Source organism: Heterodontus francisci, chromosome 20, assembly GCF_036365525.1.
Source record: "Heterodontus francisci isolate sHetFra1 chromosome 20, sHetFra1.hap1, whole genome shotgun sequence".
NCBI classification, from domain to species: domain Eukaryota; kingdom Metazoa; phylum Chordata; class Chondrichthyes; order Heterodontiformes; family Heterodontidae; genus Heterodontus; species Heterodontus francisci.
In genome coordinates, this window is record NC_090390.1 from 41792718 (window position 1) to 41813145 (window position 20428).

Genomic DNA, 20428 nt, shown 5'->3' on the forward strand with positions numbered 1-20428 from the left:
GTTGAAAGCCTCAGATTTAACTTGCTTTTAATCAAGGCTGGACAGGTTTCCTGGGTAACCTGACAACTGCAGCAAGGCGAGAACAGCCTCAGGTAGCACTTCTTGTGGGCCAGGAGGAGGTGGAGTGCTTCCGCCCAGTCTCCCAAAAATCAGAATGCTCCCCCCCCCCCACCCCCCCACAACATCACCCCTCCAACTGCACTATACAAACCCAGTGTCAGGAATTGGACCCTCCTCCAACTCCAACCCTGGGATCAGAACCCCCCCCCCCCACTCCCCCACCCTCTGGATAACAATTGATCTTTTTACCCTTGCCTTTACATACATATTTATGGAAATATCAATTCACTCACTCCCCCACCGCAATCCTGATGCTACTTGCTGCAGCCCAAGTTCATTCTGCACAGCTGCAAAAGAGAATGATGCCAAATGGTGATGTTACTGTTGATTAAGTAAGATTTTACAAAAGTTCACTGAATCGAGCGATGGAGTATTGATGAATTGACAGATCAGTACATGTGCAACATTTAGTGATAGCTAGTTTGAATTTTTCAGTTAATAAATCAATAACCTTTTGTACCTTTGGGAGTCACCCAATTCAAGCAGGTTATATTTGACATCCAGTTGGACTTAAGAGTTGATAATCCTTGACTGAACAGAAATTATTACTCTGCATTCACAACTCTGCAAGAGCAGTGAATCCCTCTCCTTACTGGTGAGGGAAGGCAAAAACAATAAAATCATCCACATAGAAAACATATTAATCATAGTTTTCAAAAATAATTATTTGTTTATTTGTTTCTCCTGTTTGGAATTAGAGCCTTTTATATGATCAATATTTTAATTCAACAGGGAATTTCAAAAGATTAAAATGAGGAAAACAGAGATTAGCCTGCATCCTAAACTTGTCGCCCACAATACCAAAGCAGTGCCGTGCCAGTTCTGCTTGGTTAGGAGCAATCTCACATCTGGGCCAGGAGGTTGTATATTTGAATCACATCATAAGAATGTCAGCTTATTGTCTAGGGGTGCATTTACACTGTATCTGCCTGTCTGTGACTGGGAGATTGGATTCCAGCTGGACACAGTTAGACCAAGACATGCTACTGGAACATTTATTGCTATTGAAGAAGGCATACTTAAGAATGAGCAACAAGTGGTTCAAATTTCACACCAACACCACAGGTTTGAGATGTTTAATGTTGTGCGACTAGCAAATGACGTATTTTCTCTATTGAAAGCCAATTTTAGGTGAAACTATGTAAAAATAAGTGTTACGACCAGGTGAAAAAGGTGTCTAGGGGTCTTTTACTGCCTTCATCTGGCCTTATTGTAACAGGGTTTAACTTTTAAACACACTGTGTTTTGAGCTACCTCTTTGTGAATCCTTGTTCACAGCTTTCCAATTATAAGGCAAAGAAATGAGCATAAACAGGCTTCCTTAGGTTTAAAGAAAGAAAGTGAAATTAATTAACCTTAAACTTAAACTCTAATACAGTTCATGCCTATGAATATACGATGCGCCCACGCTATCATGCACACGTGATACACACATGCAAATAGGGACAGAAAATAGAAGAAAAATAAAATGGAGAAGTTTGAGGCAGTCTCTAAAGGGGGTTTCTTGTTAGCATTTCTGTGTTTCCAGCTCGCCATAGAGTCCTTGATTGTAGACAGCTCTTACTTTCCGTTGGGGCCTAGTATTCTTCTTAAACCTTGTTCACTGCAGGAGACTTTTCTCATTTGAGGTTCATATGTCTTCGATAGTTTCTGAAGCTGGTGAGAGCGAGATGAGAGCAGACAGGAGAGAGGTGTTCTCAGTCCAGGAGAAAAGTGCCTTCTGCCTTCAAACACTGTTTTCTCCCATTTAAAACTCTCAGTTCAAAACTCTGCAACAGCCAGATAGTCGTGTGACTAAACACTGGTCTGACCATGTCTGTGTTTGTGGATTCTGCTATCTTAGCAGTAAACCTGGAATACTAGCTCCCCCACCTTCAATGTCTGGTAATCAAAAGTCCATTGTTGGTTAAATGTATCAGGGCATAGTCCTGTGTCCCTGTTCCAACACTGTCTGTTACTATGCAAATGTCTTTCCAGTCAGGGGCTTGCAATTTTAAGTTTTAATGTTCATGTCGTGAAATAATGTGTGCCTCAGTCTTGGCAGGTTGGGGGCTTGCCTGACATAGGTCAAAGCTTATGTCCACAAATATCAGAACGCAATGTACCACAGCTGTCAACACAGCTATGTATCTAATTTATTTTCAGTTCAGCAATCCTTCTCGGAAACCTTTATTTATTCTAAAAATGAAGGATACATCTGGGTGCATTTAAAGAAATATTATTAATCTCTTGCATACATCCATTTATGCAGGTATCCTTTCCCCTGCTCCTCAGTTAAAGCTCACACTATTTCTCATCTCATATGGTTCATACTGGCACACTTAACCCACCTCCACACCCCACCCCTCCAATCCCTATCAGTTAATGCTGACACTCTCCTCCAACTCCCATTCTCAAGCTCAGTTCCCAGCTTCTCCTTTCTTCTTCACAACAGCATTCCTCCCAGCTTGGCCTCATTCACCCTCCCCTTCACTGCTCTCTTCCTTTCATTGCCATTCATTTCTATCCCTTCCCCTCTCCTTCATTTTTCCACTTTCTTCCTCCACGACCCTTCTCTGCCTCCATTTCCCCCCCCCCCCCCCCCCCCCACCCCACTTTCCTTTCTGTATAGTATCACGTTGGGTCTGTGCCTCATGGAAGTGATTCTGATTGCAGCATACAATTGCAATACCTCTTCTCACAGGATTTCCTACTTAGATTAGGCAACTGCCACGATCACATCTATTAGTAAAAGGGCTGGATAAGAAGCACTGTGAATTCAGTGTTAGGTCCATCCTGACAGGACAGTGCCTGGACCACCCAGAGAGGACAGTGGCTGGACCACCCAGAGAGGACAGTGGCTGGACCACCCAGAGAGGATACTGCCTGGATCACCCTGAGAGGTCAGTGCCTGGATCACCCTGAGAGGATAGTGCTTGATCCACACTGAGGGGACAGAGCTTGATCCATCCTGAGGAGAACAGTGCCTGGACCACCCAGAGAGGACAGTGCCTGGATCACCCTGAGAGGACAGTGCCTGGACCACCCAGAGAGGACAGTGCCTGGATCACCCTGAGAGGACAGTGCCTGGACCACCCAGAGAGGACAGTGCCTGGATCACCCAGAGAGGACAGTGCCTGGACCACCCAGAGAGGATAGTGCCTGGATCACCCAGAGAGGACAGTGCCTGGATCACCCAGAGAGGACAGTGCCTGGATCACCCTGAGAGGACGGTGCTTGATCCACACTGAGGGGACAGAGCTTGATCCACCCTGAGGAGAACAGTGCCTGGACCACCCTGAGGGGACAGAGTTTGATCCATCCTGAAGTGACAGAGCTTGATCCATCCTGAAGCAACAGTGCCTTGTCCACCCTGAGGGGACAGAGCTTGATTCACTCTGAGGTGACAGAGCTTGATCCATCCTGAAGCAACAGTGCCTGGACCACTCTGAGGGGACAGAGCTTGATCCACCCTGAAGTGACAGAGCTTGATCCATCCTGAAGCAACAGTGCCTTGTCCACCCTGAGGGGACAGAGCTTGATTCACTCTGAGGTGACAGAGCTTGATCCATCCTGGAGCAACAATGCCTGGACCACCCTGAGGGGACAGAGCTTGATCCACTCTGAGAGGACAGTGCCTGATCCATCCTGAGAGGACAGTGCCTGATCCACCCTGAGGGGACAATGCCTGATCCACCCTGAGAGGACAATGCCTGATCCATCCTGAGAGGACAGTGCCTGATCCACCTTGAGGCGACAGAGCTTGATCCACCCTGAGAGGACAGTGCCTGATCCATCCTGAGGACAATGCCTGATCCACCCAGAGGGGACAGTGCCAGGTCCACCCTGAGAGGACAATGCCTTATCCACCCAGAGGGGACAGAGCCTGGTCCACCCTTAGGGGACAGAGCCTGGTCCACCCTGAGAGGACAGAGCCTGGTCCACCCTGAGGGGACAGTGCCTGATCCACCCTGAGAGGACAGAGCCTGGTTCAGCCTGAGAGGACAGAGCTTGTTCCACCCTGAGAGGACAGAGCCTGGTCCACCCTGAGAGGACAGTGCCTGGACCACCCTGAGAGGACAATGCCTGATCCACCCCGAGGGGACAGAGCCTGGTCCACCCTGAGAGGACAGTGCCTGGACCACCCTGAGAGGACAGTGCCTGATCCACCCTGAGGGGACAGAGCCTGGTCCACCCCGAGGGGACAGAGCCTGGTCCACCCTGAGAGGACAGTGCCTGATCCACCCTGAGGGGACAGTGCCTGATCCACCCTGAGAGGACAGTGCCTGGTCCACCCTGAGAGGACAATGCCTGATCCACCCCGAGGGGACAGAGCCTGGTCCACCCTGAGAGGACAGTGTCTGGTCCACCCTGAGAGGACAGTGCCTCAATCCACCCCGAGGGGACAGAGCCTGATCCACCCCGAGGGGACAGAGCCTGGCCCTCCCTGAGAGGACAGTGCCTGGTCCACCCTGAGGACAATGCCTTATCCACCCTGAGAGGACAATGCCTGATCCATCCTGAGGGGACAGTGCCTGGTCCACCCTGAGAGGACAGAGCCTATCCACCCTGAGGGGACAGTGCCTGATCCACCCTGAGAGGACAGTGCCTGATCCACCCTGAGGGGACAGTGCCTCGTCCACCCTGAGAGGACAGAGCCTGGTCCACCCTGAGAGGACAGTGCCTGATCCACCCCGAGGAGACAGAGCCTGATCCACCCTGAGGGGACAGAGCCTGGCCCTCCCTGAGAGGACAGTGCCTGGTCCACCCTGAGGACAATGCCTTATCCACCCTGAGAGGACAATGCCTGATCCATCCTGAGGGGACAGTGCCTGATCCATCCTGAGGGGACAGTGCCTGGTCCACCCTGAGAGGACAGAGCCTATCCACCCTGAGGGGACAGTGCCTGATCCACCCTGAGAGGACAGTGCCTGATCCACCCTGAGGGGACAGTGCCTGATCCACCCTGAGAGGACAGAGCCTGATCCACCCTGAGAGGACCGTGCCTGATCCACCCTGAGAGGGCCGTGCTTGTTCCACCCTGAGAGGACAGAGCTTGTTCCACGCTGAGGGGACAGTGCCTGATCCACGCTGAGGGGACAGTGCCTGATCCACCCTGAGAGGACAGAGCCTGGACCACCCTGAGGGGACAGAGCCTGGACCACACTGAGAGGACAGAGCCTGGACCACCCTGAAGGGTCCCAGATAAGGATTGGGTCAGGTGGCAAACTGTGTGAGCTGGGAATATGCTGTGCAGATGTACTTGCAGCTGATGTGCCTTGGAGCACTTAGGTGCATTAACATAATTCACTTATTTTTGAAAAAGCAGAATATATAAAAAAAACAAGTCATTGCCAGTAACAGTCACAGGCCTGTTGTGTTTACACTGACTGATGCACACTGTGAACAGTCTCCACAACCACATTCTTCTGGTTGCAGTTTGCACCATGTAAATTATGGCACTGAAACACCAAGGATTAAGTAGAGACTGGCCATCTCAGCAGTTTACTGCAATATGTCAATCAGATCATTGATGGATCATGTTTCCCAACATTAAGCTAATGCCACTTTTAAGCGGAGGAGAAATAGAGTGAGTGCAAACATTAACTAAGGGAGTGGATTGGGAAAAATTAGTGTCAGTATTAATTAACAGAGTGTGGGTGCCAGTATGAACTGTGAAGGTGGTGGTTGGGACGGAATGGAGAATGCCAGCATGAACAGACATGGTGGGGGCTTGCCTTTTTGTTTGAATGGGGTGAGGGAGGAGGATGAGCCCCAGCATGGGCTAAATTGAAGGAGGAACTATGTTGAAGAGGAAGAAGAGTTCATGGAGTAAGGGAGAAGAGTGGCATATGAATTGCAGGGAGGGAGGTCTGGAATAAAAATGTCAGCTTGAAATTAGAGTGGGACGAAAGAGTGTGAACTGGGAGTTTCAAGGAGTGTCTGAATAGGGTGGGCCATTGGAAGGGGTACACAGTGTCTCTGAATAGGGTGGGCCATTGGAAGGGCTACAAAGTGTCTGTGAACACATGGGCCATTGGAAAGGATACGCCGTGAAGGGGGATTTTATGCTGGCGGTGGGGGTCTCGACATTGGGGTAAATCCTGCCACTTTTCCAGAAGGCCCGCCAAATTTAGTGCCAATCAGGTACTTAACTGAACAGCGGCGGGCCCTCCATTGGATTTAGGAACCCGTCGCCAGAGGTTCCAGCCTTGCAGTGCTTCCGGCCAATCAGAGGGAGGTGGCTGCTGCTGTAGCTGCAGTGACCAGACACTGAGGAGCGGCACTGGAACCAGGTTAAAGTAGGTCAGGGTAGGAGGGGTCTTGCGGGGTGGGGGGGGGGGTCACAGAGGAGGAACGTCGGCAGCAAGGGCCTCACGCACTTCCCGATGCCAGGTCCCTCGTTCAGGCACCAAGGGCCACCTGCCACATGGGCAATTGTGGCTGCGGTGGGACGAGGCCCTTAATTGGGATTGAATTACCAAGTTAAGGGCCTCAATTGGTGGCGAGGTGGGAAGAGGATTAAAGTTCGGTGGAGGTGGAATGGTGACGGGGTCCCCATTTAGAGAACTGATCATCTGGCTGGGTTGTTGACAATAAAAATGTCTCTGCAAGAAAACTATTATAGTATAAAGGTGTTTAATATTAGCAGGAATGCAAAAATATTGAGTGTAAAAATTAATAATGCACCACCCACTGGTGTGCACATGGGAGGGCACCACCATTTAGAATTGAGCGTGCAGCCAGGCAATAGTGATCCATATGTCAATAAGACAGCATTCAAACTCCATATTTCTTATTAGGCAAATTTTCTTAAAATGAAAATGAATTAATCTCTCCCCTATAAAAGATTATTTTCTGCTACTGGGAACAGGAGTTTTAAAATATAAAGACATTAATTCATTTTAAGATGATAAATAGAAAATAGTTTTCCATAAAACTTTTACCAATATCCCTTCCTAAGTGCATTGCTCACATGCCTTTAACATCCTCAGGATATTTCAAAGCACCAGGACAAAGCAACCAGCTTGATTGGCACCTCTTCCACTACTTTATATATTCACTCCCTCCACCACTGGCCCACAGTGGCAGCAGTGTGCACCATCTACAAGATGCACTGCAGCAACTTGCCAAGTCTCCAAACCCACAACCTCTACCACCTAGAAGGACAAGGGCAACAGACTCATGGGAACACTACCACCTGCAAGTTCCCCTCCAAGCCACACATCCTGACTTGGAACTATATCACCGTTCCTTTACTGTCGCTGGGTCAATATCCTGGAACTCCCTTCCTAACAGCACTGTGGGTGTACCTATACTACACAAACTGCAGCAGTTCAAGAAGATGGCTCACCATCACCTTTAGGGATGGGCAATAAATGCTGGCCTTGCCAGTGACGTTTAGATCCCATCACCAAACAAAAAAAATTCATATCCAATGAATTACTTGGCAAAAATTGAAATGTAGTCACTGTTATATAAGTAAACATGGCAGCCAATTTGTGCATAGCAAGACCTCACAAACAGCAAATACCAGAAAATGGAGTGAATAAAGTCCCACAGGTATTTATTTATTTATGTTTTCCCTACTAATATGATTCAAGCAATGTTGGGCATTGATTAAGTTAGAAGTCCAAGCAATAACATGATTTCATATAAGCTTATAAATCAGGACTTTCTCAAGTAAGCAGCTTTTGTGAGGTTGTTGGGTCAACATGAATTCCTTTAAGAATGCATCACATTATACATAGCCCCTGCCCCTCGTCATGTCCTGTACTGTATATTTGTTCTGACAAAAACTAATTTTTGACTTTCCTTTACGAAAATGAACAGAAAGGATTCTCTTCCATCATCTTAATTTTTTTCTTTTACCCATATACTCATGGGTGTTCTCTACTGCATCTCGATCCATGTGGTCACCATCAAGATCTCCTCTAAGGCAATTCACTTTGAAGAATATTTTCCTCTGTTTTCTAATCTTAACAAAATTTCAGCACAACAATAAAGCAGTGAAACCTGCTTTACACTCACACCAACCTTCATTTATCGACAGTAGCAAATTGAGGAAAATGTACACCATAATGGTTATAGTTTATTTTGACCAGCCTTTTACCTTGACCAGCATCTCCCTCCCTGCCAATTAGTAAATCACATCTGGTAATAATCCATTCTTTGCTCTGTAACCCCTTAGTCAATTTATTCATGCAGAATAAATAATTTGCTGGATATTCCAATATTCCTAACTGAGCTTGCATCATAACCCTTGGCTTTTGGCAAACATTTTTGGAGTTTAGGTTGCATTTCATAGAATCATAGAATGGTTACAGCACAGAAGGAGGTCATTCAGCCAGTTGTGTCTGTGCTGGCTCTCTGCAAGGGTAACTCAGCTAGTCCCACTCCCCTGTCTATTCTCCATAGCCCTGTAGATTTTTCTCCCTTCAGATAATTATCCAATTCCCTTTTGAAAGCTATGACTGTTTATGCCTCCACCACAATCTCAGTAGTGCATTCCAGATCCTAACCACTTGCTGTTTAAAAAAGTTTTTCCTCATGTTGCCTCTGGTTCTTTTGCTAATCATCTTAAATTGGTGTCCTCTGGTTCTCGATCCTTCCACCAATGGGAACATTTTCTCCTTATCTACTCTTTGTAGCCCCCTCATGATACCTCTCTCAAATCTCCTCGCAACCTTCTCTTCAAGGAGAACAACCCCAGCTTCTCCAATCTATCCACATGACTGAAGTCCCTCATAGAGTCATAGAGTTATACAGCACAGAAACAGGCCCTTTGATCCATCGTGTCTGTGCTGGCCATCAAGCACCTATCTATTCTAATCCAATTTTCCAGCACTTGGCCCATAGCCTTGTATGCTATGGCATTTCAAGTGCATATCTAAATACTTCTTAAATGTTGTGAGGGTTCCTGCCTCTACAACCCCTTCAGGTAGTGTGTTCCAGATTCCAACCACCCTCTGGGTGAAAGTTTTTTTCCTCAAATCGCCTCTAAACCTCCTGCCCCTTACCTTAAATCTATGCCCCCTGGTTATAGATCCCTCCGCTAAGGGAAAATGTTTCCTCTTATCTACCCTATCAATGTCCCTCATAATTTTGTATACCTCAATCAGGTCCCTCCTCAGCCTTCTCCGCTCTAAGGAAAACAATCCTAGCCTATCTAGTCACTCTTCATAGCTGAAATGCTCCAGACCAGGCAACATCCTGGTGAATCTTTTCTGCACCCTCTCTAAAACATTCACATCCTTCCTAAAGTGCAGTGCCTAGAACTGGACACAATACTACAGTTGAGGTTGATCTAGAGTTTTATCAAGGTTCAGCATAACTTACTTGCTTTTGTATTTAAGATTTCTTTAAATGACAACTGCAGGCTTTATATTCAAATTCAACACAAACACTTTTGTCTTATTTACATTGCATGATTTCAGGCACAGGTCTTTCTCTTGCTAGTGTCTGTAAAGCCATGTGCAGAGTGAGTGTCTCAAAATGGTGTCTCCTTATATATGTCTGATGATGTCATCAGTTGCATCAGTGGCTGATCTCTTACTGGTACCATTTCTCAGAGTGAGGTCACCACTACATTACTTTACATTATCCCCTGCTTTTAAATTTAAAGTTTCTGTGTCCATCAATGGTCTGCTTGCATATGAAATTGGTTTGTTGTTTTGCCAGAGCATGGCTCCAAGACCATAATAAAAGCAAAATACTGCAGATGTTGGAAATCGGAAATAAAAACAGAAAGTGCTGAAAATATTCAGCAGATCTGGCAGCATCTGTGGAGAGAGAAGCAGATTAACATTTCAGGTCTGTGACCTTTCATCAGAACTGGCAAAGATTAGAAATGTAACAGGTTTTAAGCAAGTCAAGTGGGGGTAGGGGGGGTGGTGGTGGTGAGAGAACAAAAGGGAAGGTGTGTGATTGGCAGAGGGCAGAAGAGATTAACTAACAAGGAGGTCATGGGGCCAAGGCAAAGGAGTGTGCTAATGGTGTGGTGAAAGACAGAGCATTCATGCAGAGAGTGTTAATGATAGAATAATGAACAGCTCTGTCCAAAAGCACAAACATGAAAAACCAAGTTTAAGGCAGGCGTATGGTAAAAAAATGATAAAACAGACCTGAAACGTTAACTCTTCTTCTCTCTCCACAGATGCTACCAGATGTGCTGAGTATTTCCAGCACTTTCTGTTTTTATTTATGGCTCCAAGACCAACTGGACTTGCATCTACTGACAACTCAGTGTTGCCTCTGGAATCGAAATAAGGCATTGTTTGTGTGTTTGTCAGAGCTTTATTTAAGTTATGAAATGCCTGTGCTTCTGCTTCATCCCATTTCCAATTGACAACTTGTCAAGGGAGCTGTCAAAGTGGGGCTCTGATGGAGGCATACTCTGGATAAATCTTATGATGCTAATCCTCGGAGAGATTTGACTTGTTTTGTATTTGCGGGAGGATCTGTGTTCAAGATTGCCTTCAACTTCTTAGAATCTGGAGATAGACCTTTTTCATTAAATATGTGCCCATGGAACTTCACTTACATAGCTGCAAAAAATGCACTTGTCTCTATTCAATCGCAAATTGTACACTTGGCGTTGATCCAACACGGCTTGTAAGTGCTTGTCATGTTCTGCTTGTGTTCTCCCATATACAATAATGTCATCTGAGATGTTCTTGGCTCCATTCAGGCCTGTAAGTAGTTCTGCTAGTGCCGATTGAAAAATTTCAGAGGCTGCGTTTACTCTGCACATTATGTGCTTGTACCTTCTTAATCCAACGTGGGTAGTGAAGATAGTTATGTATCGACTGGATTTAAACTTAAACTGGTGATATCCAGCAGTCAAATCTAGGATACTGAAAGTTTTTGACCCATTCATGTCTTCAGTTATCTCATCTAGTGTTGGCATTGGCCTTTCTCTGTTTTTCCTTTGTGCCATTGTGTTTGTTGTGTTTCTCTGGTGAAACTTTCCTTTTGTGGCATTCACGATTCTGTTGACGATCCTTACCTGGCGTCGGGAGATTCTCGTCTTATAGTATTTGCCTCTTTACCTTCTAAGACTTTGGCTTGTTTCTCATTTCTTCCAGCGTTCTGCCAATATCAAGTAGCCTTTGCAAGTTTGACGATTCGCCCTCTCGAAGAGCTTGATTTCTTAGTCTTAGTTTAGTTTTTAGTTTAGTTTAGTTTAGAGATACAGCACTGAAACAGCGAGTCTGTGTCGACCATCAACCACCCAATTATTCTAATCCTACACTAATCCCATATTCCTACCAAACATCCCCACCTGTCCCTATATTTCCCTACCACCTACCTATACTAGTGGCAATTTTTATATAATGGCCAATTTACCTACCAACCTGCAAGTCTTTTGGCTTGTGGGAGGAAACCGGAGCACCCGGAGGAAACCCACGCAGACACAGGGAGAACTTGCAAACTCCACACAGGCAGTACCCAGAATTGAACCCGGGTCACTGGAGCTGTGAGGCTGCGGTGCTAACCACTACGCCACTGTGCCGCCCTTGGTGATTGGTAGGCTGTAATGATCTGTGAGTTGATTTCTTTGACCATGTCTGTGAAGTTGCAAGTCTGGCTCAGACTTTTGAGTCTCGTCACGTAGTGGTCAAGGGTCTCGCACTTGTCTTGTTTTGCTTGCCTCAATACATAAATTTTGTAGTGAGGATCTGCTCTCAGTTGAAAATATCTTGTAGGAGCATTCTTCACTGCGTCATAACCATCATCGGATGGTGAGTGTATCAAAGATATCATCGGCTTTAGGACCAGTGTAGTGTAGGAGTAATGCTCTCTTTCTTCAGGGTGTATTGATATTGAGTGCCACCAGTAGGAGTTCTAATCTTGCTAGCCATTTGCTCCAGTATGGCCCTGGGTTGCTGTCCATCTCTATAATGGCTGGAAAGACTGGCAATTGTTGTACACACATTCTGATTCCTTTTTCTTTGCTTAAATTTAGAGTTGTCAGTGCAAGTCTTCCATCTGTTCCTGAGTATGTCTGCATGGTTTGCCTTCTCGTAAAGCCTTTTTTTTCCTTAAAATAGCTGGTGTGTTCAGGTTTGCACCCCTTTGAATAATTAATTTAAGGCTGCATCATATTTGATTTCCTTATTTCTGTGTAGCTGCAAAATATTTTTTTCTGTTCCAGCCCAAGTTTTCTCTCTGTTCCAGTCCTGATTTTCTCTAGACTTTTTTTTTCTGTGTTTGCTTTCTAACCTTGTAACCTTCTGTGCTTTGTCTTTTCTTTTGTTTTCTCCTCATCGCCAGAAATTGTAGTGTTGCACTTTGTTCTTAAATCTTCTTTAAATGAAAACTACAGGCTTTATATTTGAATTCAACACAAACACTATTTATTGTCTTACTATTTACATTGCATGATTTCAGGTACAGGTCATTCCCTTGCTGGTGTGTGTCTGTTCTCTGTAAAGCCATATGCAGAGTGAGTGTCTCAAAAATTGCGTCTCCTTATACATGCCTGACGATGCCATCAGTTGCATCAGTGACCTGATCTCTGAAAGGTACAGTTTCTCAAAGGTGAAGTCACCACTGCATGGCATTACATTGCTCATTCCACCAGCCTGTCTATGTCCTCTTGAAGTCTATCACTATCCTTCTCACAGTTCACAATACTTCCACGTTTTGCAAATTTTGAAATTGTGCCCGATATACCCAAGTCTCGGTCATTAATACATATTAAGAAAAGCAGTGGTCCTAGTACAAACCCTGGAGGAACCCCACTGTATACCTTCCTCCAGTCTGAAAAGCAACTGTTCACCCCTACTCTCTGTTTCCTGTTACTCAGCCAACTTTGTATCCATGCTTCCACTGACTCTTTTTTTCCATGAGCTTTAACTTTGCTGGCAAATCTATTATGTGGCAGTTTATCAAACATCTTTTGGAAGTCCATGTACACTGCATCGACCGCATTACCCTCATAAACCATCCCTGATATCTCATCAAAAAAACTCAATCAAGTTAGTTAAACACAATTTGCCTTTAAGAAATCCATTCAGGCTTTCTCTAATTATTCCACACTTGTCCTGGATTATCGCCCCTAAAACCTTTCCCACTATTGAGGTTAAACTGACTGACCTGTAGTTGCTGGGTTTATCCTTACACCCTTTTTTGAACAAGGGTATAACATTTGCAATTCTCCAGTCTTCTAGCATTACCCCTGTATTTAAGGAGGATTGGAAGATTATGGCTAGTGCCTCCGCAATTTCCACCCTTACTTCCCTCTGCATTCTTGGATGCATCCCATCTGGTCCCGGTGAATTAGTACAGCCAGCCTTTCTAATACCTCCTTTTTTATCAATTTTTAGCTCATTCAGCATCTCAACTACCTCCTCTTTCACTATGACTTTGGCAGCATCTTCTTCCTTGGTAAAGACAGATGCAAAGTACTCATTTAGTATCTCAGCCATGCTTTCTGCCTCTGTACATAAATCCTCTTTTTGGTACCTAATGGGCCTATTTATATGCTTATAGAATATTTTTGGATTTCCTTTTATGTTAGCTACCAGTCTCTTTTCATGCTCTCTCTTTGCCTATCTTATTTCCTTTTTCACTTCCCCTCTGAACTTTACATACTCAACCTGGTTCTCACTTGCATTATCAACCCGATCACTGATATCTGTCATACGCACCCTTTTTCTGCTTCATCTTACTCTCTATCGCTCTTGTCATCCAGGGAGCTCTGGCTTTGGTTGCTCTACCTTTCCCTCTCATGGGAATTTATCTCGACTGTACCTGAACCATCTCCTCTTTAAAGGCAGCCCATTTTCAGTGACAGTTTTGACTGCCAATCTTTGATTCCAATTTACCTGGGACAGAACTGTTCTCACCCCACTGAAATTGGCCCTCCTCCAATTAAGTATTTTTACTGTTGATTGCTCCTTGTTCTTTTCCATAGCTAACCTAAACCTTATGGTCAACCTTATGATCACCATTCTCTTAAAGTTCCCTGACTGACACTTGATCCACTTGACCCATCTCATTCTCCAGAACCAGATCCAGCAGTATCTCCTTCCTCATTGGGCCAGAAACATAGTGATCAAGAATATTCTCCCGAACACACTTCAGAAACTCTTCCCTCTCTATGCCCTTTACAATATTACGATCCCAGTCTATATCAGGATAATTGAAGTCCCCCATTATCACTATAGTTTCTGCACTTCTATGCAAATTTACTCTGCTATATTTTTCCCCCTGGTTGTCGGCCTATAGAATATACCCTCTGGTGTAATGGTACCTCTATGGTTTCTTAACTCTAACCAAATGACCTCTCTAAGGCATACTCGTTCTCCAGGATATAACATTCTCCTTAATGATTACAGCCACTCCTCCTCCTTTCTTTCCTTCCCTATCAAGGAATATTTAGTACCCAATCTGCCCTTTTTGAGCCAGGTCAACAGTGCAACCACACTAGCAAAACGTCCCACGAGGACATTGGTCCTAGCTCTGTTTGGGTGCAACCTGTCTGGCCTTAACACATATATTTCAGCTGAATGGCTTGATTTTTTCCCCCTCAGACAACTGGCCTAGATAATGACCTAGATTTTCTGATTGTAATGCCGATGGTAACTCATTTAAAAGAGTTGGATTACTATCAGCATTCTAGTCAGAACAACTTGGTCAATGTCTATATTCTGGGACTAATGCATCAAAGCAAGCTCTAAGTGAACATGGTTGTTAACTTCAGGAAATACCATGACAGAAACAGATAGTCAATACCATGACACGTGCTTCATTTTGCCACTCGTAGAATAACGCATTTACATTTTCACAAACTGCAGTCCTCAAAACTTGGGAATGCAAAACTTGTAAAAGGTTAACTTCCATGAAGATCTCTGAGTCTGTGTGCATAAATGTGCAAAAGCAAAATACTGCGGATGCTGGAAATCTGAAACAAAAGCTGAAAATGCTGGAAATACTCAGCAGGTCAAGCAGCATCTGTGGAGAGAAAAACTGACTTTTCAACCGAGCATAAGTGTGGCTATTTTCTGTGTTAGGAATTACCATATAAACTCAAGCAAAATTAGATTTAGGACCCATGTCAGGATTAATTTGGAAGAAAAAGCATTTTTAAAAATCAGCCATTATTTATTGGGTTTCTTTGAGTTCCAGAATTTCCTCCAGAGGTGCACATATTCCCTGCACTCACATCTCCCACATGTTCCAGTCCTTTCCATACAGGGAAACATTTTTGATGAGAGTCGGAGAAGAATTGGTTTTGTAACAAATTATGTGGAACACAAGCAAATTTTTCACCATTTTGAGTTTCGAAAAGATGCCTTTGCACCTAATACAAGGGAGGGACTTTGCCCTGGACTAGGTGAAGTATTCTGTGGATTCTTCTGATAATATAAAGGTTTGACACTTGAACCCAAAGCCAATCCACAGACTTGAAAACTGAGCAGAGGTGTTTTGGGGGATGATCATCTACTTTTTCAAAGTTTCTAAGAGGCCAAAGAAGACAAGACAAGATAATGTACCATGGTCAGAGTCACAGAGAATGTCATTAGTGACTTTGGCTAGTGCCATTTTGGTGCTGTGGGAAGGGCAAAAGCCTAATTGGAGAGATTCAAACAGGGAGTTGCAGTAAAGATGGACATGGATCTGAGAGGCAACAATGTGCTTAGAGACTATGGAGAGGAAAAAGAGATTGGCAATGGGACAGTAGTTAGTGAGGGCAGAAGAATTGGGTGTGTTTTTGTTTTGAAGGGAAGTGGGGAGTAGTTCCTGAAGAGAGGGAATCATGTACAAATGAACTTGATTCCCTTTACTCAAAGAGCGATTTGGTAAACTCAAGCTCTATATGGAGGTAGTGAATGGCATGTAGCTTTTCTGATTACTTAGTTCCCCTATATCAGTATTTGAGCTCAAAGAGTGCAAATTCTGATACCCAGAGATGACCAGAGCACTTTCAACAATCTGGCCCACCTGGAGAACTCGAATTGCTTAAGAAATGGGTCAAGCATTTCTGTCTTTTTCAATTTTTGTTTGCTTTCTGTAACAAATGCCTTCAATGTTTCTTTGAGGATTTTCTTGTGTGTGAATGATAATAAGAGCAGTTGAGAAAGTAAAAAGTCACAGAGTGCTTCATGAGCTCAGACATTTAAAGATATGATGATCTCAGCCATTCATGCTCTGAGGATGCTCTTTGAGGATTTTCTTGTGTGTGAATGATAATAAGAAGAGCAGTTGAGAAAGTAAAAAGTGCTTCATGAGCTCAGACATTTAAAGATATGATGATCTCAGCCATTCATGCTCTGATAGGTTCTATTCTATTTGACGGCTTCTTTGACCTTCTCTGAAAGCAACTGCAAAATGTAATATTCACAAGGTTGGTGCATGAAAAGGAATCAGAGGCATCAGCCATGAATATTGGCAGTAGGAAATCACTTCCAGCAACTTACAAATTTAAATAGCAAGATGGCATATGTCTGATGCTTTTACTGAAAATATTGCAATAATGTTTAAAAAGCTAGGAACTGAATTTTGTGCCTACAGACTAAAATTCTGGCATGTTATGAGTACAACAGCTTCTCTCTCTCACACATATGGGAGCAAGTGAGAAATTACAATTGATGCCAAAAGTAAAAGAAAAAGAACAGAGGAAGAAACAACATGCCATTGCTTCATGGAGTACAGGAAGGGAGCTTTCGTGTTGGTCAATTTAATGTACCTGAAAAAACCCACAACATGTTGGTTTTAGGAAATACTGATGGTGTGTGCAGAAGACTGAATGAAGAATACGTATGAGTGTCTACTTTTCAATAATCACTTCCTACATACAATCTCTACTTCCTGTGCTATATGAATATCAATTTAGACCAATACATGAATTGAGTCTAAAAATCAATATTTGTTACACTTTGTTGTAAGTCAGTACTTTTGTTAGCTATGATTTTTAATGAACTATTTTACATAAATTTCCTTCTTCTCTAAAGATTTTAATTGCCAAATAGTATTTTTCTCAAGTGAGAAATAGCTAAGCAAATACCATGGCAACAGCAAAATTCTAATGCATTATCTGAGTGTTAGTGGGTAACTATATATTTTCCCGAAGCTCCTCCACTGGGAACCATTTTGTTTTAACACCAAGAAGAACAGATAAAAGATTCCCCTATAACACTGAAGATGAGAAAATTAAAAAGTATAAAATGAATTAAAAAAATGTGAAATTAGACAAAAAGGGGAATAACGATGCCTTAAAACTGAAGTCTATCAAAGTGAGTTTAATATTACAATATTTTGCATTGTTTGCCTTACCATAAAATCAAGTGCATTGGCCCAAGAATATAGAAAGTATACACACAGCTATATGGCAGCTATCTAACTATTATAATGGCATAACTTTTGCATTGCACATTGCAGTAAATTTACCAGAAATGTCTGTATTATATCTAAGACAAAGTCTGGATCTTATGGAATTTAATGTTGCATCTATAATATCTTAAAAATGATGAGTGGTCACAGAATTCCAAAGGAATTGCATCAGTAGTTCTGCTGTTACGTGACAAACTGAAAACAATGGGGCTGCACCTCATGTTAGCACAGCTGGTAACGTGAACAAATCCACATATGCATCCCTGAAACAAAATAGCATTTGCGGCAGCGCAGGAAACTTCAGCAGAAACTGGTAGGACTATAAATCAGCTTTAGTGATTGTAATCCACTGACACTTTTAAAACTGAAACAAAAAGTAAAACAATGAATCAATAAGCATGTGCGAGTGAATCCCACTGGGACAGGTAAAATTGGAAAATAGTAGAGCAAACAGGCATTTCAGTTGGAGAGGGGTGCAAGCAGAGTTGTACCAAAAGACCTCAAAAAGTGAACACTGAAGGATCTTCAAAAATAATAAGCATTAATGTTTGCAACTCGATAGCAGCAGACACTGCATCAGAAAGAGCAGACGAGGTGAACAAGTTTTTGCACACCCCACGGAAAAAAATGAAGAACAACCTTCAATAATGCTAGATGTAGAATTCCTGAAGAAGCAATGTGACTGAGCAAAACCAGTGGCAAAGAAATATGAGAAACAAAACCAAAAATTTCCTACCACCATCTGATAAGTAATTACCACAACCTCTTCCTTTGAAATAGAAGCCCTCCCATTTCCACATGAACAGGAAAAGTGATCATCCTAATTTTGAGCATTAAGTCGTACATTTTGCTTAACTCATTCAGCTGAAGTTCCATTGCTGTGCATCTCCTCACTGGCTACAATTCCTCTTCCAACCAACCTACTCATTGTCAATTCTGTGCCCCATGAACACCACCCACCCACCCCAACCCCACTGGCTGCAGTTCCCCTCATAGACTACTCTTAACCTGCGTAACTTCTTTGACCTCCCTTTCCCTGCCTCCACTCTCCCCTCTCACTGGGTCAGAATCATCAACCTCCCTTCTCAATTTCTATTGTCCCTCTCACTTTCCTTCCTCCATTCTTGCTTCTCTGTCCTTCATCACCCTTTTTCCCCTTCCTCCCCCTCCTCCTCCTTTCCTTCCTACCCTACCCCCTCAATTCCCTCTTTCTCACACATCCTCCCGTCTCCCCAAGTATTCCTTCACCTCTACCTCCAGTAGCTCCTCTTCCATCCACTAGTCCAATTATCCCTTGCTCACTAACCCCGATTGAAATTAATAGTGCCCTTCATCTTGATGTCCCATGTGCAACACTGTATTAAAAATGGTGAGTAGTCACAACAGTCTGATGATATTGCACCCTCTCTGTTTGTCTTGGTGCATGATATGGAGGGGAACACATAGAAGAAGCAGAGATAAAAAATACAAAAACAAATGGAACAAAATCCTTATCAGCAAATGTTTCTTAGACCTCAAGTTCTCTGATAACTGCATTTATATTCTGCTATTCATCAATACAAATAACAACAACTTATATTTATATAGCACCGTTAACACAATAAAATGTCCCAAGGTGCTTCACAGGACCATTATAAAACAAAATACTAGACCGAGACACGTATTAGGGCAGAGACCCAAAGATTTAGTCAAAGAAGTAGGTTTTTAGGATTGTCTTAAAGGAGGAAAGTGAGGTAGAGAGGCAGAGAGGTGTAGGGAGGGTATTCCAGAGCTTAGGGCCTAGGCAACTGAAGGCGCAGCGATGGTGGAGCGATTAAAATTAGGAATGCTCAAGAGGGCAGAATTAGAAGAGTGCAGATATCTCAGAAGGTTTTGGGGCTGGAAGAAATTACAGATACTGAGAATAGTGAGGCCATGGAGGGATTTGAAAACAAAGATGAGAATTTTAAAATTAAGACTTTACTTGACCAGGAGCCAATGGAGGCCAACACGCACAGGGGCGATAGGTGAATGGGACTTGGTGGCCGTGCCTTCAGTTGCCTAGGCCCTAAACTCTGGAATACCCTCTCGACACCTCTCTGCCTCTCTATCTCACTTTCTTCCTTTAAAACAATCCTTAAGACATGGACAGCAGAGATTTGGATGACCTCAAGTTTACAGAGGGTGAAATGTGGAAGACCAGCCGGGAGTGCATTGGGATAGTCAGGTCTAGCGGTAACTAAGGTGGAAATAGGCGATCTTAGTGATGGCACGAGCATGAGGTTGGAAGCTCACCTCAGGGTCAAATATGACACCAAGGTTGCAAACAGACTTGTGTAATTTCAGACTGTTGCCAGGGAAAGAGATGGAGTCAGTAGGTAGGGAACGGAGTTTGGAGCAGGGACCAAAAACGATGGCTTCTGTCTTCCCAATATTGGAGGAAATGTTTGCTCATCCAGTGCTGGATGTCGGAACAGAAGTCTGACAGTTTAGCAAAAGTGGAGGAGTCGAGAGAGGTGGTGCTGAGGTAGAGCTGGGTGTCATCACGGTACATGTGAAAATTAAGGCTGTTCTTTTGGATTACGTCACCTAGAGGCAGAATGTAGATCAGAAATGGAAGGGACCAAGGATAGATCCTTGGGGGACACCAGACATAACCCTGCAGGAGTGGGAAGAGAAGCCATTGCAAGTGATTCTCTGGCCAAGAATAGATAGATAAGAATGGAACCGGGTGACAGTAGTCCCACCCAGTTGTTGTCGTTGTTGTATCAATACAGATGACATGCTGTTGTTTCTTAGAAGGATCTGATGTGCTTAATACTTACCGCAACATCGGTTGCTGGGAGTGTGGTGGCTGGTCAGTGTCATGATACTGAGGGACCTTTCTTGTGACTTGGTTGTAAATATTCCTGGCAGTGACACAAATCCAGAAGATTGTAGACAGGGTGGAATAGTGTAAAACAATCCCAACCTAAAACATAAAAGATATTTACATTATATAAGCAGAAAG

General features: G+C 43.8%; 1 protein-coding gene across 6 annotated transcripts in view; it reads right to left on the reverse strand.

Moving 5' to 3' along the window:
* Positions 1 to 20428, reverse strand: part of LOC137380600 (adhesion G protein-coupled receptor A3) — a 582693-nt gene that overhangs the window by 8132 nt on the left and 554133 nt on the right. For all 6 annotated transcript variants that reach the window (XM_068052667.1, XM_068052666.1, XM_068052668.1 and 3 more), the window contains one exon: positions 20244 to 20389. In XM_068052667.1, the coding sequence (XP_067908768.1) occupies positions 20244 to 20389 (146 nt within the window). The remainder of the gene's footprint in view (positions 1 to 20243; positions 20390 to 20428) is intronic.